The sequence below is a fragment of the Crinia signifera genome, chromosome 3 (genome assembly GCF_055691185.1).
Source record: "Crinia signifera chromosome 3, ASM5569118v1, whole genome shotgun sequence".
NCBI lineage: Eukaryota > Metazoa > Chordata > Amphibia > Anura > Myobatrachidae > Crinia > Crinia signifera.
In genome coordinates this window covers 331,850,451-331,870,773 of record NC_139219.1, presented here as the reverse complement: position 1 = coordinate 331,870,773, position 20,323 = coordinate 331,850,451, and the positions used below count along the sequence as shown (strand labels likewise).

Sequence of the window (20,323 nt, the reverse complement as noted above, 5' to 3'; positions counted from 1 at the left end):
CTCTCCTTTCTCCAACTTTCCTTGTACAATTTTGAAATGAATGACTAGGTTGGTTTACGTGGATCTGTCAAATGTTTAAATATTTTTTTAGTAGTCTATTAAAGACGAAAATCTTAAAAAAAAACATAAATACTATTAATTATATAAACATTTGAGGAATCTGTAATATAATCTGTGCCATTTTCAATGTAATAAATTCAAATAGAATTCTAAAGCAACACAATATGTACTTTGTCATCTACAGGTGCGTAACTTCTGAAAGTATATTGTAACATGGAGAATGGAAACCAAACCTTATTTAATGAAATAATCCTGACTGGATTTTCTCAGGACTTGAAGACTCGGATATTACTGTTTGTTATGTTCTTATTGTCGTACACGTTGATCATTTTGGGGAATGGTTTTCTGATATGTACTATTATCCTCAGCCCTCAGTTGCACACCCCTATGTACTATTTCCTCTGCAATTTATCCTTCCTGGATTTATTTTATGCATCCAGCTCTCTTCCAAAGATGTTATTTGAGGTATTTTCTAAGAGAGTTAGAATTTCCATCATCAGGTGCCTGGTGCAGATGAACACTGCTCTGTTCCTAGGAAGTACTGAGGATATACTACTGGCAGTGATGGCGTATGACCGGTATATCGCCATACGCTTCCCTTTACATTATACCGTATACATGAATTGGAGGACATGTCACATCATTACAGTAGTTATGTGGTCAGGATGTTTAATCTCATCAACTATCCCCAACTTCAAGCCTCTTGTGTTCTGTAGAACAAACATATTGGACCACTTTGTCTGTGAGCTATTGGCCCTTCTAGAGCTGGCATGTGGTGACCTCAGCTTTCATAAATTAACTATATTTGTTGTAAGTTTATTTACACTATTATCACCATTTATTTTCATTGTGGTGTCCTACATCTGTATCATTATATCCATATTAAAGATCCACTCAGCCGGTGGGAGGTCTAAAGCTTTTTCTACGTGTGCTTCCCACCTGACCGTGGTGTGTATATTCTATGGGACCAGTATGACCATGTACATGGGACAAACGAAGACTTCTTCATCCAACCAGAAGTATATTTCTCTTATTTATGGTGTTATGACCCCAGTGGTAAATCCTTTGATCTACAGCCTGAGGAACAATGAGGTGAGAAAGGCATTTCCAAAAATATTGACCAAGTGTTCTGCGTTGTAGACAGAATAAATATTTCAGCTGCGGCTTGAAGCCATACGGTATGGAGAAGTGGTGGGCTAGATAGGGAAATAAGACATTTACTAAACACAGATCCTTCATCTGTCATTGAGCACTAACTTCATCAGGACATTTTATACCTGACATGTAAATATTTGGGAGAGCAAAAATGTAAATGAATGGATACTAATTATTATTATTATTATTATTATTATTATTATTATTATTATTATTATGATCCTTTATTTATTTGGTGCAACAAGGGATCTGAAGCATCCAATTACAGAGTACAAAAACAAATGAGTAAAACAAGAATTAGTGACTTACAGTTGAAGACAATAAAGGACAAGTACAGGGTATATAAACATAAATGCATCAATAGACGATACCGAAGTAAGTAGCAGGATTTAATGACATTAAAAATGGTTTAAGAAAGAACTGAGGGAAGAGAGCCCTGCTCATCAGAGCTGACATTTTAAATGGCAGGAAGACAGACAGGGATGACACCGATGGAGTAGACAGTGGGAATGGAGCAGAGGGTTAGGATAAGAGAGATGAGATGGGTTTGGGGAAGAATGGGGTCTTGAGAGCTAAGTCTTGTAGGGAGATGGAGAGTCTGAAGGAGACAGGTATAGAATTCCAAAGATAGGGAGAAGCTTCTGAGAAATCTTGGAGACAGGAGTGGGAGGAGGTAATCAAGTGACAGGATAGGTGGAGGCATTAACGGAGATGTAAAAGGGAGAAGTGGTTGAGGTCTTTGTAAGTGAGAGTGAGAAGCTTGAATTGGATATTGAAAGGGAAGGAAAGAAAGTGAAAGGTTAGTTTTGACTCAATACAAAACATAGACCCTTATTCAGCTCTGATCGCAGTACAAATTTTTTCGGAAAATGGGCAAAACCATGTGCACTGCAGGTGGGGCAGATGTAACATGTATTGCAGCAAAGTGATATCACCATTAGAACATTTGGTACCACTGCGACTTTGATTGAGCCCCTATTACACAGTGAATGATTGAGGTGGAAATTTTAAATTTCCCAGGTGGCTGCTCTTCTGTTCAACCACCAAGCGGGAGTCTGATCAGCGACATGGCAGACCCTACCCATGGAGGGTTCCTTCTTCCTATTTTCTTCTTGTTTTTCTTTATTTTTTTCTGCTTCTTTCTTTGGGCTAACTGGTTTTGGGCTGGTTGTCTTTAGAACATGGTGATTCCAAGGTGTATTATCTTTTTTTTTTTTGCCGTTCCAAGAATGATTACTAGTTGCTTTCAATGTTGAGATCATACAACTGTATCATACACAAGAAATATTAAGTACACAGTAAGTGCTTTGAAAGTCATAAAATTGGACACAAAGCTTTTGAATTCAAACTGAAAGATGTGAATGCTACATGGAAAAAGAAGTCTAAATATAAAATCAGTCAGCTTTGAGCATTCCAACGTATAAGCGTCAGTCACCTTTCTTTCTGTATGTCTCTCAACACATCTCATTTATGTTAATGTTTAGAAAGTATACATACTTTAACCACAGATGTAAATTTTGACCTATATACAGTATACTGTAAGTCAATTACGAAACTTTAAGGAGATCTATCTATTTTATTTGCATTATATTTTATTTATCATTGCATGTCATATCTGGTATGCTTACTATGTATGTGAACATTGCTAAATCATTTTCTTTTATATAATATATTTTTATTCAACTTTTGACATATAGTTTACAATACAAGAGTTTCAAGTAATACAAACAATAAAGGGATAATGTCTTTCCAAATATTACAAAGTACACTGTGACTATTCAAAATCTAGAACAAGAGGATCGCTCTTCAAGTTCCTAAATCCAACATTTTTTTCTATTTTTTTCTTTTAAAGCTAAAATTGCGGAAAGACACCAGTCTTAACCCTATTCTATATGTTTTTAGACATGTTCCCCAAAATTGTCCAAATCTTTACAAACATATTTACTCTTATTTAACATTTTTAATTATAACGGTGTGAATAAAAAAAAAAAAAAAAAACAACAAAGAGAGGAAAGGTGAAGAAAAAAAAAAACGATAACAATAATATACATATATATATATATATATATATTTATACAGGGTCGCCGAGAGGCAGGGGGGTCGGGTACATTTTACCTGGGCCCAGGCCTGTCAGGGGGCCCGGGTCCGGGGATACACAGACACATTCCTCTTTTTAAACCTTTTTAGAGCAGCGGTGTTGCGGGGGCCCCCGCCGGGGGGGGGGGTGTTGGGCGGCAGATTGCCGGGCGCCGGGGAGAGCGGGTCAGGACGGAGCGGCAGCCTGTGTCACTCTCACTCACTGTGACTGCAGTCTGCAGACAGTGTCAGTGGTAGAGGCCGGCGTCCACCGCTGCGGAGCGTCTGTAGAGACAATCTCACAAGATGATGCTTTCATTATCTCGCGAGTCTGTGTCTGGAGAGTGCAGCAGCTTGCCTGCCTTGCACAGCACATGCCTTGAGAGGGGAAAGTCAGGATGGGGACGGTGCGGTGGAGAGGCTGGAACCTCTCCGAGTCCTGCCCTGTAAGTTCATTTTTTTTCTGCCCTGTTTGGCTTATTAGTTAATTCTTCTCCCTTTATACAGTGTATATATGTGTGTGTGTGTGTGTATGTGTGTGTGTATATATATATAACCTTCCACAGGGCGGCACTTCCCAATAAGTCACAAAGACAACGGTCTTGTTAATGACGTTTCGAGGACTTTAATATCCTCTTCATCAGATTACATTACAACGTCATTAACAAGACCGTTGTCTTTGTGACTTATTGGGAAGTGCCGCCCTGTGGAAGGTTGTATTTGCTGCCGGGATTCTGGCATCTGGCTGGGCACCCTTAAAGTATTCGCTGGACAGGTGGTGTGCTGCTCCAATTGTTGTATTTATATATATATATATATATATACATACACACACACATACATATATGTATATGTAGAGATGCTTGTCCATGTAAATTCACAGACACCAGTCACTGCCTGTTAGATGAAGATACAAGTTTTTACTTGATATTACACAGATATACATACTGTTACATCAGTGTAAAAAAATATAGTGGGATAAAGTCCGTAGTTAATAAGAACCAGCCATGATTTCTCCAGCGCACAGTAGGAAGTTAGGGCACACTCAAGTTAGTTCCGCTGCTACTGCCAGTATTGTAATTTAGGGGGTTAAGACTTAGCGTTCACACAGCCCATGTCATCACCACGGCCGTGTCACAGTGTGTGATGTAACGTGTAATGGGCATCATGGTTTGTCATGTAACATGTAATGGGCATCACAGTGTGTGACATAACATGTAATGGGCATCACATTGTGTGTGTGATGTAATGTGTTATGGGCATCATGGTGTGTGATGTAAAGTGTAATGGGCATCACTGTGTGTGTGTGCACAATGTGTAATGGGCATTACGGAATGTGATGTAATATATAATAGGTATTATGGTGTGTGGCATGTGTAATGGGCATTACGGTGTGTGGCATAATGTGTAATTGGCATTATGGCATGTGGTATAATATGTAATGGGTTTGTGACATAATAGGCATTACAGTGGAAATATTTGGTGCGCCTTTGGTGCGCACATTCCCTTGTTTTAGTTTGTCTGACATTACACTTTCATCTCGGCTCCTAGATTTAAAAAAATTGTCGAGTCCTGGCATGTGTAATGGGCATCACATTGTGTGGCACAATGTGTAATGGGCATTGCGGTGTGGCTTAACGTGTAATGGGCATCACGGTTTGTGGTATAACATTTAAGGGGTATTACGATGTGCAAAATCAATAATAGAATGGAAGGAAAGGTTAAAAAAACATAAGGCAGGTCAAGGGGCGGGGCTGTGGTGGATCAAGGGGTGGGGCTGGGGCGTGTCAAGGGGCGGACCACTGTCCGTGAATCTCTCAACACAAAGGTGGTAACCCTACATACCCCCCATGGGGGCCCTGGAAAGTTAATGTATCGGGCCCAAGATTTCTCTTGGCAGCCCTGTATATATACATACATACATACATACACATATATACATATATACATACCTACATATGCACATACTTATTTATATTTGCCCGGGGGGAATTAGAAATGTCTTCTTTTTTTTTTAATTACCGTAGAAATGTTCTCAAATGAAATGAAATTACCGTAGAAATGTAGAAATGTGTATTATCTTTCTAATACAGGGCCTTATTCTAGTTCACTCTTAGAGGCAAATTTCTTCTCAAATGGACAAAACCATGTGCCCTGCGGGGGGGGGGGGGGGGGGGCAGATGTAACATGTGCAGATAGAGTTAGATTTGTGTGGGGGTTTTCTTCAAAGTGAGATATATATTGCAGTGTAAAAATAAAGCAGTCAGTATTTTCCCTGCACAGAAACAAAATAACTCACCCAAATCTAATTCTATCTGCACCTGTTACATCTGCCCCCTGTAGTGAACATGGTTTTGTCCATCTGAGAAGGAATTTGCCTCTAAGAGTGTACTAGAATAAGGCCCATAGTGCCATTCCCACATCTCTCCAGCTGTCTGTATAGATGTGTGACTGCATTTTGTCATTATTGGAAATTTGGGGATTTCCTTGCTGACCCTCTCCCCCCACCTCCTTGTTTTCCAATAACAAAAAAAGTATCAGAAGTCCAGGGCTGATTTTTTCAAATTAAGCATTTAATGAATTCATATACAAATACTCATTGAAATCACAATGGTAAGAGTACTCACTGAGATTCCAATGGTAAGGGTACCCACTGATTTTTACCAACGGTAAGGGTACTCACCGATATCCCAATGGTAAGGATATGCATTTAATTATATCCCATTTGTAAGGATACTTACTGATATCCCAACGGTAAGTAAACTCACTGAAAATACCAATGGATATCCCAGATTCACGGATATCCCAACGGTAAGAATACTCACTGTAATCACAATGGTAAGGATACTTACTCACTTATATCCCATTGGTAAGGATTCTCACTGTGATCCCAATGGTAAGGATATTCACTGATATAAAAATGGCAAGGATACTTACTGAGATCACAATGGTAAGTAAACTCACTAAAATACCAATCATAAGGATATTCATTGACATCATCACGGCAAGGATACTAAGTGAAATCGGAATGGAAAAAAAACTCACTGATATCCCAATGGTAAGGATACTCACTGATATCCCAATGGTAAGGATACTCACTGATATCCCAATAGTAATAATACTCACTGATATCCCAAAGGTAATAATACTCACTGATATCCCAATGGTAAGGATACTCACTGATATCCCAATGGTAAGGATACTCACTGATATCCCAATGGTAATGATACCCACTGATATCCCAATGGTAAGGATACTCACTGATATCCCAATGGTAATAATACTCACTGATATCCCAAAGGTAATAATACTCACTGATATCCCAATGGTAAGGATACTCACTGATATCCCAATGGTAAGGATACTCACTGATATCCCAATGGTAATAATACTCACTGATATCCCAAAGGTAATAATACTCACTGATATCCCAATGGTAAGGATACTCACTGATATCCCAATGGTAAGGATACTCACTGATATCCCAATGGTAATAATACTCACTGATATCCCAAAGGTAATAATACTCACTGATATCCTAATGGGAATAATACTCACTGATATCCCAATAGTAAGGATACTCGCTGATATCCCAATGGTAATGATACTCGCTGATATCCCAATGGTAATAATACTCACTGGTATCCCAATGGTAATAATACTCACTGATATCCCAATGGTAATAATACTCACTGATATCCCAATGGTAAAGATACTCGCTTATATCCCAATGGTAATAATACTCACTGATATCCCAATGGGAATAATACTCACTGATATCCCAATGGTAAGGATACTCGCTGATATCCCAATGGTAATGATACTCACTGGTATCCCAATGGTAATAATACTCACTGATATCCCAATGGAAATAATACTCACTGATATCCCAATGGGAATAATACTCACTGATATCCCAATGGGAATAATACTCACTGATATCCCAATGGGAATAATACTCACTGATATCCCAATGGTAATAATACTCACTGATATCCCAATGGTAATAATACTCACTGATATCGCAATGGGAATAATACTCACTGATATCCCAATGGTAATAATACTCACTGATATCGCAATGGGAATAATACTCACTGATATCCCAATGGGAATAATACTCACTGATATCCCAATGGGAATAATACTCACTGATATCCCAATGGGAATAATACTCTCTGATTTCCCAATGGTGATAATACTCACTGGTATACTAACGGTTATAATACTCACTGGTATCCCAATGGTAATAATACTCACTGATATCCCAATGGTAATAATACCAATGTCGACCTAATGAATGTCAACCTTTTTCATGTGTTGGCCTATTGCCTTTCGACCAATAGTGGTAGACCTATTGACTGCCAACGCAGACACTGTCAACTAAATCCACACCCCAAGAATTTCTTGGTAATGTTATATTTGGATGGACAGTCACCATGACAGTGTCGACATGTGTTTTTATGGCTTTTTGGTGTCAATGTTTAGATTTCAATGTGTCGGCCTCAAATTAATGACCTGCCTTCCCTCGCCTTCCCTTCCCTCGCCTTCCCTTCCCTCAGCCCTCTGCCGCTGCTGGAAAAGTATAACAAGACCAAAAAATGTAAATAATTAGCCCTGATGTCTCCTTATTTCATGTGTCGGCATTTGCTACATCCACATTTGCTTGTGTTGACCTTTTGGCTACGTCGGCCTTAAGGTAAGGCATACAATCACAAAATCGGGCGCCCAGATACTACATAAGTACCAAAAAATCTTTATTTACTATAAGCCTATTTATCAATACTGGCGACAAAACAAACAACAAAAACAAAATAGACCCCAAATAAATCAGGTAATCATTGGATTAATTCATTGATTTCAAGGTATTGGATAAATTGTAATAGCTGTTTAGGGCCCTGTGGCTAACTGATAACAGTGAGAAACATTGAGTATTTGTTTCTGTTTTCGATTCGATTTCTATTAGATATGGACTAATTGACCAGCTCTGAAGTTTTTTCTACTCCTTTTTGATTTCCACTATTTTCTATTCGTTTTTCCATTCATTGTGCATTTGATTTGCTATTAGATCAACACTGGCTTCAGGCAGGAGATGGACATCGAAACGATTGCTGCAGTAAACACATTCGATTTTCACTATCTACTGTACTATTAGATTTCAATTGTATAGTCTTGGCTGCGAAAACTATTTTTCTATTCGATTTACACTACATGGGAGCGCGCATTGGTATATAATCTGCATCGAAAAACCATTCGATGCCCATTGAATTTTCTATTCGATTTTGCTTCTATAAGCAAAAAAAAAAAAAAAAAAAATAGTGCTTATCTCACCGGGTTTATGCTCTAATACAAGGTCAACACAAGCAAGTAGTCAATGTAGAAATGGTAGAGACATGAAAATATCCACCTTAAGGAGCAGCACTGTGGGAGATAGGTCCCTCCCAAAAAGGCCACCGCCTCCATGGGGACAGTTATTAAGGATGCTGGAGGAGCTGGCAATCATTTAGGGAGGGACATTTTCAATAGTATGAAGGGGGCATGCACAAACAGTCACAGTGGTAGCATACCTCCCAACAGTCCCGATTTTAGCGGGACAGTTCCGATTATCAGGGCCTGTCCCGCTGTCCCACCCGCGGGCGGCAGTGTCCCACGGTGTGGGGGGGGGCTGTTGGGAGTTCCCCCTGTCAGCTGCTAAGCAGCGGGGAATAAACGCTGTGCGCATGCGCACAGCGTCTATTCCCGCAGCCAGGGGGCTGGGGGCATGGCTAGAGGCTCACAGAGCCTCTGGGTCATGCCCCCATAGCGGCAAAATGGGGGCGTGGCCTCGCAGGAGAGCCGCGAGTATAGACCACACCCCAAATTAGACCACGCCCCCCGAAAATTTCAACGCGCCTGCGGCGCGCAGCAGCAACTTCCCGCCTGCTAAGCTGCCAAAGTTGGGAGGTATGTGGTAGTGGAGTATCCCCTGGCACAGAGCAGAACCCCCTGACAATGAGCAGGTATTATGGGGGGCACCAGAATGCTTCTTGTCAGTGGAGTGCAAAATATGTAATTAGGACACTGGCTATGAATTTTCCAAGCACATTGCTAGGATTTATTGGGGTGGTTGAAGGTGATTATAGGGATTATAGGGAGCAGTTTGGTGAATTTACCAATTCTACACTTTGTCATTTTCCATACAGTTTTGTCTTAACATTTGTCTGATTTTACATTTTTGTTTTCCAGTATTTATTTGTGTGTTACTGGGGTGTGCATCGGGCAGTGGCAGTGTATAGATGGTTCTCTTTTTCAGTTGTTATTTGTTTTGTCTGTCTTCAATGTGTTATTCATTTTAATGGAGTGGCAAGTGGAAGGAGCAGAGAACAGTCACATGCATAAACCCAGCACCCCACCTCAACATCTGACCTTCGCAGCCAATCCCAGTATCCAATCCAAGCACACGAACCCAGCACCCAACCCTAACATCTAACCACAGCCCCCAGCACCCAAAGTCAGTACCAACCCCAGCACACAACCCCAGTGTCCAATCTCAGCACAGAAACCAAGCATCCAACCCCAACATCCAACTACAGCACCCAAATCAAACCCTAGCAACCAAACCCAGTGTCCAATGAAGCACAGAAACCAAGCACCCAACATCAAACCACAGCACCCAAACCCAACATCCATCCACAGCACCCAAACCCAGTGTCCAATCTCAGCACAGAAACCTAGCACCCAACCCCAACATCCAGCCACAGTACCCAGAGGCAGTACCAACCCCAGCACTCATTCCCAGTGTCCAACACAGCACCCAAACCCAGCATCCAATTCCAGCACACAACCCCAGTCCCCAACATCAACCCAGCACCCAACCCCAACATCTAACCACAGAACCCAAACGCAGTGTCCTATATCAAGCACACAACCCCAGCACACAACATCCAACCACAGCAACCAGACCCAGCACATAAACTCAGTTCTTACTACAACACACAACCCCAGTCCCCAACCACAGCTCCCAAACTCAGTGCCCAACCCCACACACAACCCTAGTGCCCAAGCCCAACATCCAACCCCAGCATCCGAACCCAGTGCCCAACCATCCAACATCCAACCACAGCAACTACCCCAACATTCAACCACAGCAGCCAAATCCAGCATGAAGGTGGCAGCCTTGTTAGATGTCATCCACTGGTCTGGTGACAGCTAGATGTACATCCAATTGTGAGAATTTTTGGCTAATTGAGAAAAAGTCAAGAAGACTAACCAACTATGCCATAGGGATAAAGACATATGGGTGGATTTACTAAAATGTGGCTGTAGATATTGCCCATAGCAACTAAACAGTTTCTAGCTATTATATTTTAGAAGTCACTAAGTAGAATCCGATGGGTTGTAATGGGCCACTTCCAAAAACCCCACACTCCCACACTGCAGCAGGTAGGATCTCCAAAATGACCAAATGACCAGTGGGGCCACGCATCTGATCGGAATCAGATCTAAAACATGCTCAATTTACATACAATCGGTCAAAATTGCATCGAAATTGACGTGATTGAGGCCAAATTGTTCTGGTGTGCGCCCAGCAGCGTGACACACCCTATCAAAGTCCTATATGCAACATGGTATTAATATTTGTGTAAATAAATGAGTTTGATTTATATGATTAAGGTGAAAGAAAATCCAAGCAACGGGGTCACACTGAGGACATACTGAATAGGGGGAAATTTACAAAGATGAGAGTTCTATTACACATTATGGGATGTTGCTATCAGCCAGTGACATGCGGTGGTGGCTGTGAATGGAGAGGCACTGTCACAGCCACCACTGCACTGCAACCCCCCCGATCCTGGCTCCGTCGACAACCGCTGCCCCCCTCCAGCAGCAGCCAGCAACTGTCCCCTGCCGCAACCTCCGTCCCCGCCCGCTGGCCACCACCGCTGACGACACCAGCGCACGCAGCAGCTGGCAACCACCCAATGCCGCCACCTCCATCCCCACCCGTTTGACTCCCCCCCCCCCCTTCCCCGAAAAAAAATGATACTCACTGGGCAGGGGAGAGGGGAGCAGCAGTCACACAGGCAGGGAGCTGGGAGCCAAGGCACAGGTCACAGCATGGGGAGCAGGGGAGGGGGGAGCAAATGTGGCACTGTCAGAAGCTTAGATGACAGGGGCTGTTGTGATTGGACAGCAGCTGGATCTGCTGTCCAATCACAGCAGCCCCCAGCCCAAAACTATTTAAAAAGGGGCCGGCCGTGCTCCCCCCTGGGCTGGCTGGGCTGCCGGCATCGGCCACAGCACTCTGCCCAAATCCAAAATGGCCACGGGAGGCTGCTGTACACATCCCAGGGCATTCAAGCGGCACAGCACCTTGCCGAAAAAAAGAAGCAGTAGCAGGTGAGCCTACCCATTTCCCCCTGCACACATTACATACCGGCACCACACCGCATTACATACGGCCGCACCCCCCGCGCGCATTACATACGGCTGCACCCCCCCCGCATTACATATGGCTGCACCTCCCCCGGCCGCATTACATACGGCCGCACCCCCCGCTCCCGGGTTGGAATCAGGTTCAAATCTGCCCCTGGCAGCCCCGTCAGTTAGGCACGTCTAGGAGTGTCACTTTTGGTGTTATTTTTAATGGGCTTTTTTAGCCCACTGCTCAGCCCTGACCCAAGCCCCGCCCTCCGCTTCATCCCCTTGCAGTTCTGTGTGGGAGGCACGCTTATCTGTGCCTCCCAAACTAGGTTAAATAATTCAAACCAGTAAAATAATATAAAGAAAATACTCAGACACAGAATATGTGTCATATGTATATTGTTTGTATTATTTTAAAACAAAATGACAGGGAAGCACTGCCTCCCCTTTCTCCCCTGACTGCACGTCCCCGCTATCAGCAACTAATCAGATACGATCTACTTTATGTGTTATTGGTAAATAAACCTTATTCCGCATCTACTAGCAGAAGCTCTCCAATCCTCACATACACAACGTAGGTAACACTAAGTCCAGGCATGGTAACCCTCCCTCAGAGGTCATGTCCGTGATATTGTGTCTACTGTACTGGCCAATATGGTCCATTAACAAACTGCCTCAAGCTTTAACCAAGTTAATTCACACAAACAGGATGTTTCACATTTACACTGGTAATTTACAACATTGATAAAATAAATATTCCCAACGCAAAATCCCATGACAAAAAAAATGAATGTTGCTGTCCCCATTGGGACTTTAATGTACACGAGGGGAAATAATTCATAGTGAACTATCACATAAATGCATGTGACTAAATGTAAGCCTGGTGGTGGATCTAGTAATTAATCTCAAGAGTGTTTTACATCTAAAATCATTTATAAAAGTCTTTTAGAAATCAGAGGTGGAATATACAGAGAGGAGAATAGGATCGTGCTTCCGGTACTGCCAGTATGTCTATCTATACATCACTTATTGTCCTGATCTACAGTACAATGCTCTATATTGTCAGAGGTTAGGACATCTGTGATATGTACACTGCTTACTCAATTCTGTAAGTACAATTATAGCTGTTGCTCTAAGATAGATAGATAGATAGATAGATAGATAGATAGATAGATAGATAGATCCAGCTACAGACCAGTATTGATAAGTTTGATATAGACGGAGGATTCCTTGTATATATACATAGTTAGATACTGTAGATAGATACATACATACATACATACATATATACACAGTGTACTGTATATACAGTGGGGCAAAAAAGTATTTGGACAGCCACCAATTGTGTAAGTTGAATCACTTAAAAAGATCACAACAAAACTCTGGTCCTCTAATCACCCTCCCCAGAAGTCTCTGGGGCACGTGTGATAAGTTTAGACACACGATCCCAGGAACAAACTTGAGGGGGGTAGAAAAAGAGGCCAAATAATCGGGCGCACAGCTAGTTTGAATTTAGCAATCAACTGGTGTAGTTTGTCAAGAAGTGTGACTTGCTGCTCTCAATTAAGGCTCTCTGTAGTCCTTAATAAAGTTAATCCAAATAAACAAGTAGAATATATATATATATATATATAGAGAGAGAGAGAGAGAGAGAGAGAGAGCGAGAGAGCGCAAGAGACACTGAAAAATATCACTGTATAAAAATACTATTTTATTTAAGCTTCCTTAAACACAGATATTATATTTAATAAAAAAAATACATTGTACATTAAACCCACAGATAAATTAATAAACATAAAAATATATAAAATGACTGTGTCCCTTTGCCAATTTCTGCCAATATTTATTTTCCAGAGAAAACTGATAATGTGGATTTCAATAGCCAGGTTAATTGTGTTATTTCAGATGATCATATCCACAGAGTTCAAATGTTTCCAATCGATACTGTTTAAATACTGTCCAAATATAACCAGATGTTTTGAGGGTCAGTTGGACCGTAATTCTGGCATACACATAGATAATATCAGTAGTCAGTAATACGGAGGCACCTGTATTATTCTCACTTTTAGCCTTTGGTTTTTACACTGTCAGTACAGGTAGTGTGGAGACAGGCAAACACGCACTTTCACAGTTACCTTCCTGGATTTATATGCCGTATAGTTCCTCAACCTGACCACAGCATGGAGACCTGCTCGCTGTGTCAGGGAGCCGACCGCCGGATGACGGACGCTGCAGGGAAATGGATGTCGTGGCAGTTAGAGGGTATAGCTACCTCAGCTTCCAGCAGGTGATTGGTGGCTTGTGCCGTGCTCCACATTGTAGCGTGTGTGCGGCTTGCAGTCTCTGTCACTTTAAAGAGGGTTCCTTTGGCGCAGTGAGATACAGGCAGGCAAGGACAAGGGCATCACAGGCAGGGAGAGCTCTTGACTAGTTTCTCCGTCGTACTAATCTGACGGTTTGCTCAGAAGATACTCTCTTAGTTTCCTTGTGGGTATTTAAAAGGCTATTCACCAATCAGAACGGCAGAATTGCAAGAGGGAACACCTGTGTTGTGTTCGCAATTAAATCAACAGGTGTATATATTAAAAGACAATCCTATATTGCTTCTATGGTATCTCAATGGCAAGTTTATAGCTATATTTTGTATAGAGAGACAGTTTAGTTAATAACCAAGGGGGAAAAGTGATTACAAGCATGGAATAATGACAGCATAAATCTAAGTTTTATACATACTGTATGTATACACAAATAGGAACAATTGTCTGTTGTGGCGCAGCAGCTAGAGTGGGATCAAAGCAACCTGGGCGACCCGGGTTCAAGACCAACTCAGAGCATCCCGCGCACAGCCCACACAAATATGTCTAATTATTTTCATATTTTTATATTTTTATTCCACTTATAATCAGCGGAACATATTTATTCTATATTTGCAGTAATGGTCTCTTATAGGTAACAAATCAGATCATTTTATTTATTAATTCATTCGTATGTGGAACATCAAGTATTCCCAGAGATTTACGATTTTAATTTAATCCATAACGATCATTTAAGAAGTATCATGATAATAATCGATAGTGGTAAAGAACCAGCAAGGAGGAGAGAACTATATAACCATATATCTCATAAAACATATACAATAATATAATACATTTAATAAAGTGAAATGAGGAATAATATTGTAGACAAGGATAACCCTACACTAATACTAAACCTACACATCCAAGAACAATATTTTTATATTGTTTAATCAGTAACGGTCTAATTTATCTTTGCAGAATATTTTCATATTATTATACACATATAAACCAGACACTTGTTCGACAGTATAAGTATGGTGAATCTAATTAGACCACCAATTTATCTATGCATATATAAAAGGGGGAGAAAGAGGACGATGACACAGCCAGCTTCATACTTCTATATTCAATTCTTAAACAATTCCAAGAAACCAAAGACGAAGGACTATAGGGCAGGGAAAGAGATACATTTTCTCCTCCAAATAATAGGGGGGAAACATGAATTGTCTTTCCATGTCTTAAAAAACAGTACACATGTACATATATAAACCTAATTCCCTAAATTGTTAAGTTCAATGGACTCATTAAGTCCTAAGGGAGTAAGGGAGCCTAAAGAAAAAATCCAAAACGCTTCTCGTTTGCAGAGAGTGGAGAATCGGTCACCCCCTCTTCTTGAGATTGGAACCCCTTCAGACGCCTGGACCTTGAGAACCTCTACATTGCCTTGGTGTTTCTCTTTAACATTTCTAGAAATGCTATGGGTTTTTACTTGATTGAGTACATTTCTTCTGTGTTCAAGGAACCGTATATTTAAGGAACGAGTGGTCCGGCCCACATATTGTAGACCACAGGCACATGTGATCAAATAGATCACATATGTAGAATTACAGTTCAAAAAACTATTTATTTTATGAATGGACTGATTGGAAAAAGAAACAAACTGTTTACTTTTATCTATCAAAAATTTACATGTTATGCACTTCGTCCGGCCGCATTTATGGCAGCCTATAGTTTGTATGGCATTTTTAGAGGGCCCAGATGTTTGTTTAAAATGACTAGGGGCTAGTGCATTTTTGAGATTGAGGTTCTTTTTAAACACTATTTTCAGTTTGTCATCCAGAATTGATGCAAGGTGTCTATCGGTTTTTAGAATTTTATAATTTTTATTTATGATTTGAATTTGAGAGTTGTATTTAGATACAAAGAGTGGTTTATAGTTAAAGTTATGGCTATTGTCATCAGCAGTGTCCGGGACATTTTTGGTTTTGTTAGGGAGAGCTGATTAAAGAGATTCCCTGTCAACTTTTTTGACTTCTTCTAAAGCAGAATTTAGGACCTCAAATGGATATCCCTGATCTAAAAAGGATAGGATTAGACTATCAGCTTGTTGTTCAAAGGACAGGGGGTCGGAACAGTTTCTTTTGATCCTTAACAGCTGACTTTTAGGTATATTGTTCACCCAGGGGCGATGATGGCAACTCCTGTAGTCTAAATACCTACTACAGTCAACTTCTTTTATGTAAGTAGAGGTCACGATTTTATTATTATCATCAATATGAAGAGCAATATCCAAAAAAGTAATGTGCTCATAATTAATAGTGTAATTGAATTTTAAACCAAAAGTGTTGTGATTCAAGTATTCAATACATTTTAATGCTTCTAATTGTTCACCCTGCCAAACAAAAAACATGTCGTATATGTATCTGCCATAGGACACCAAGCTCGCCCCCAACGCCCCCCCCCCCCCAAATGTACTGCTCCTCAAACAGTACCATATAGAGGTTGGCAAAGCTCGGGGCGAACTTGGTGCCCATAGCAGTACCCAGAATCTGCAGAAAGAAAACACCATCAAAAGTGAAGTAGTTGTGAGAAAGAATAAATGCAACCGAATCCAGAATAAATTTTCTCCTACTGTCACTCAGGTCCACATCCTCCAACAAGAATTTTTCTAGAGCCCTGATCCCTTGATCATGCGGGATGTTGGTATAAAGGGACTCTACGTCACAGGTTAGAAACAGATAGTTCTCCTGCCAATTACACCTTTGAAGGTTAGTCAAAAAATGGGTGGTATCTTTGATGTAGGACCTGAGTGACCGTACATGTGACTGTAAAAAAGTATCAACAAAGGCAGAAAGTGAAGTTGTGAGAGAGCCAACACCAGAAATTATTGGGCGACCTGGAGGTGAAGAAAGTGATTTTTTTTCCTTGCCTGCCTGTATCTCACTGCACCAAAGGAACCCTCTTTAAAGTGACAGAGACTGCAAAGACTGCAAGACGCACATACGCTACAAAGCGGAGCACGGCACAAGCCGCCAATCACCTGCTGGAAACGGAGGTAGCTATACCCTCTAACTGCCGCGACATCCATTTCCCTGCAGCGTCCGTCATCCGGCGGTCGGCTCCCTGACACAGCGAGCAGGTCTCCATGCTGTGGTCAGGTTGAGGAACTATACGGCATATAAATCCAGGAAGGTAACTGTGAAAGTGCGTGTTTGCCTGTCTCCACACTACCTGTACTGACAGTGTATAAACCAAAGGCTAAAAGTGAGAATAATACAGGTGCCTCCGTATTACTGACTACTGATATTATCTATGTGTATGCCAGAATTACGGCCCAATTGACCCTCAAAACATCTGGTTATATTTGGACTTGCTCCATCTCCAGCTATTTAAACAGTATCAATTGGAAACATTTGAACTCTGTGGATATGATCATCTGAAATAACACAATTAACCTGGCTATTGAAATCCACATTATCAGTTTTCTCTGGAAAATAAATATTGGCAGAAATTGGCAAAGGGACACAGTCATGTTATATATTTTTATGTTTATTAATTTATTTGTGGGTTTAATGTACAATGTATTTTTTTATTAAATATAATATCTGTGTTTAAGGAACCTTAAATAAAATAGTATTTTATACAGTGATATTTTTTAGTGTCTCTTGCGCTCTCTCTCTCTCTCTCTATATATATATACAGTAGCGCACGCAGGGGGGGTTTCCGAGTACCCAGAAACCCCCCAGAAGTCTAATGGCCCTAGGCTGAAAGCTGAGGGTCCCCTCTTTCCATGGGTACAATAATTTTAAAAATCGGCCCTTGGGAACCGGAGATATCTGACTTCAAAGCAGTGGTCCCCATCCAAGCCTGTTAATTGCTCTTCCCAGTCAGATCTTTCAGGTTCTGTCTGACTTAGAGTTTTTCTGAGGGTATATTCCAAAAGCTGGGACTCTCCCCCTTTGATGGGCACTAGAAGCTTGTCTCTACTTTTTCCAGAACCAGAGATATCAGCCTTCAAGCAGCTGGTTACTGCTCCAGCTCCACACACCTGGTATGTAGTTTTATATACTTGTTGGCAGATTGCTCTGCCTCCTGAAAACTGATCCCCTAGACCCCAGTACCATTTGGTAGGTGGGATTCTCTAGTTTTCAATTCCATTAAAATCGAAGAAATCTATTCCGAGAACTGGCGATATCTGCAGTCAAGCAAGCTGTCCTCCCACCAGAAATTATGAATAATAAGCCCACTCCACTCTACACCCTCCTCTGCATATTAAACATCCTCTACCACCCTGGAAGTTATTTATCAGGGCCCCTTCATTCAGCCCAAAGCCCTCATCTCCCACCATCTGTGCAGTAAAGGGGTAATTAGTGGAAATTACTGATCCAGGCACCACATGCTGAGCGGTTGATATAATACCCCCTACCACCTGTGGGACATCAAAGCTTCCCCCACCCCTACCGCTGGAGGAGGATCGGTAGGGGCCCCATTACATTGCTATGCCCAGGGGCCTACACTGCTGTTGATGCCCCTGTATGTATATATATATATATATATATGTATATATATATATATATATTTGTTTTTATTATTTATATACATTTGGTCTATCTATAATACTTTAACTGACCCGGCATATACTGGGTCACCTAAGTGTCCATTTCCGTGCTTTGCTCCGCCCTTCTGGAAACCCCCTTCTGAAAATCCTGCGTTTGCCACTGATATATATATATATATATATAATATATATAACTCCTCCAGAAGAAAGGCACTCCACACAGGTAATTTGCACAATAAAAAGCTGTATTGAGGTTAAATCATCGCCAAGTACTTTCGGAGCCTCCGCTCCGTCCTCAGGGCATAAACCACAGCTACACACAATAATCACAACAGTGTTTCCCCCAGTGTCTCCCCACATAAAACGGACATTTATACATTACCAGCCATGGTCTCCCGCGCTCCACGCCGGAGTCAGCGTCCCGGAAGCTGTCAGACCCGAACTTCCGGTATCCGGCGGACGGACTGGTACGCACGCAACGATGCGCTCCAGTTCCCTGCTTCCGCGTTCCACCCGTACTTCCGGGTCTGCGAGATCTCCCTGCTGTACCCCAGACATCCGGCTTCGTTGCTACGGTAACGCAACGGCTTGGCAATGTCCTGTAAAGACAAATGACAAAATACATATTAAAATCCAGTGCATGAATGATTAATACATACAAAACAGACATACACGTATAAACAATGAAAAATGCAGTATGAAAAATGCAGTATTAAATGCAAATACAGTCCTATATTTTTAAAGGGAAATTGATATTTCCAGAAACAGTTAGCAGCACGATATAGGGACCATGGATCATAACAGCTTACACCAAGCTGTTCCAATTAATTTTATCATTAAGACCATTAGGTCTAATGGTATTTAAACGTAAGATCCACTGGGTCTCCCTAATAAGTAGGGACCTAGCCCTATCTCCACCCCTTAAGCTGACAGGAATTTGATCAATTATGAAATATTTTAATGATTCCAATGATTCCAATATTTTAATGTATTTTGGTTTTGTACATTACAAAAAATAAAGAGAAACAGATAATATTATGCAATTCCAATCTGTCTCTGTCCATACCGTACTTCAGTATTTATGTAAGTAAATTAATTTACGGTACTTGTTTCCTAGCACGGCCACACCGATTTGTATCGGGGTGATCGTGTCGGAAAAATCGCGTCGGTTGCATCGCATGCGACCAAATCGCATGCAATGCGATCGACCCGATTTTTACATTGAATCAAATGTGAATAGGGTCCCTGGGACCTTATTTTACATTGGATTCAATGAAAAGTAGTCCCCAGACCCACAATTTTACTCCCTCAACGCCACCCCACAATTGACGCCAACCCGAAGCATGGCGAGCGCAGCAAGCCCGCAAGGGGCAGCGGTACGCGTCCTCTGACCTTTTCATACCCCTACTATCCACGTCGGCGTGGAGTTGAGAATATAAAGTGTGGCGAGCGCAGCGAGCCCGTCGAGGGGACGCGTATAACTTCACAGGTATACGCGTCCGCTCGCCACGCTTCGGGCTCGCTGCGCTCGCCACACTTTATATTCTCAACTCCGCGCCAACGTGGATAGTAGGGGTATGAAAAGGTCAGAAGACGCGCACCGCCGCCCCTCGCGGGCTCGCTGCGCTCGCCACGCTTCGGGTTGGCGTCAATCGTGCTGTGACGCTCCCAATGGGGTTGGTTTACTTTTTAACCATGACGGGGCCATATACAATGTGAAATGGGTCATATTGGCCCATTTCACATTGTTTCCTATGTGAGATGGACTTAATCA

General features: G+C 41.6%; 1 protein-coding gene across 1 annotated transcript; it reads left to right on the top strand.

The window, feature by feature from the left end:
• Positions 1-273: 273 nt before the first annotated feature.
• On the top strand, positions 274-1,200 carry LOC146063081 (olfactory receptor 13C9-like). Its single transcript, XM_083175096.1, has one exon. The coding sequence runs from the start codon at positions 274-276 to the stop codon at positions 1,198-1,200; it is 927 nt and encodes a 308-aa protein (XP_083031222.1).
• Positions 1,201-20,323: the final 19,123 nt, after the last annotated feature.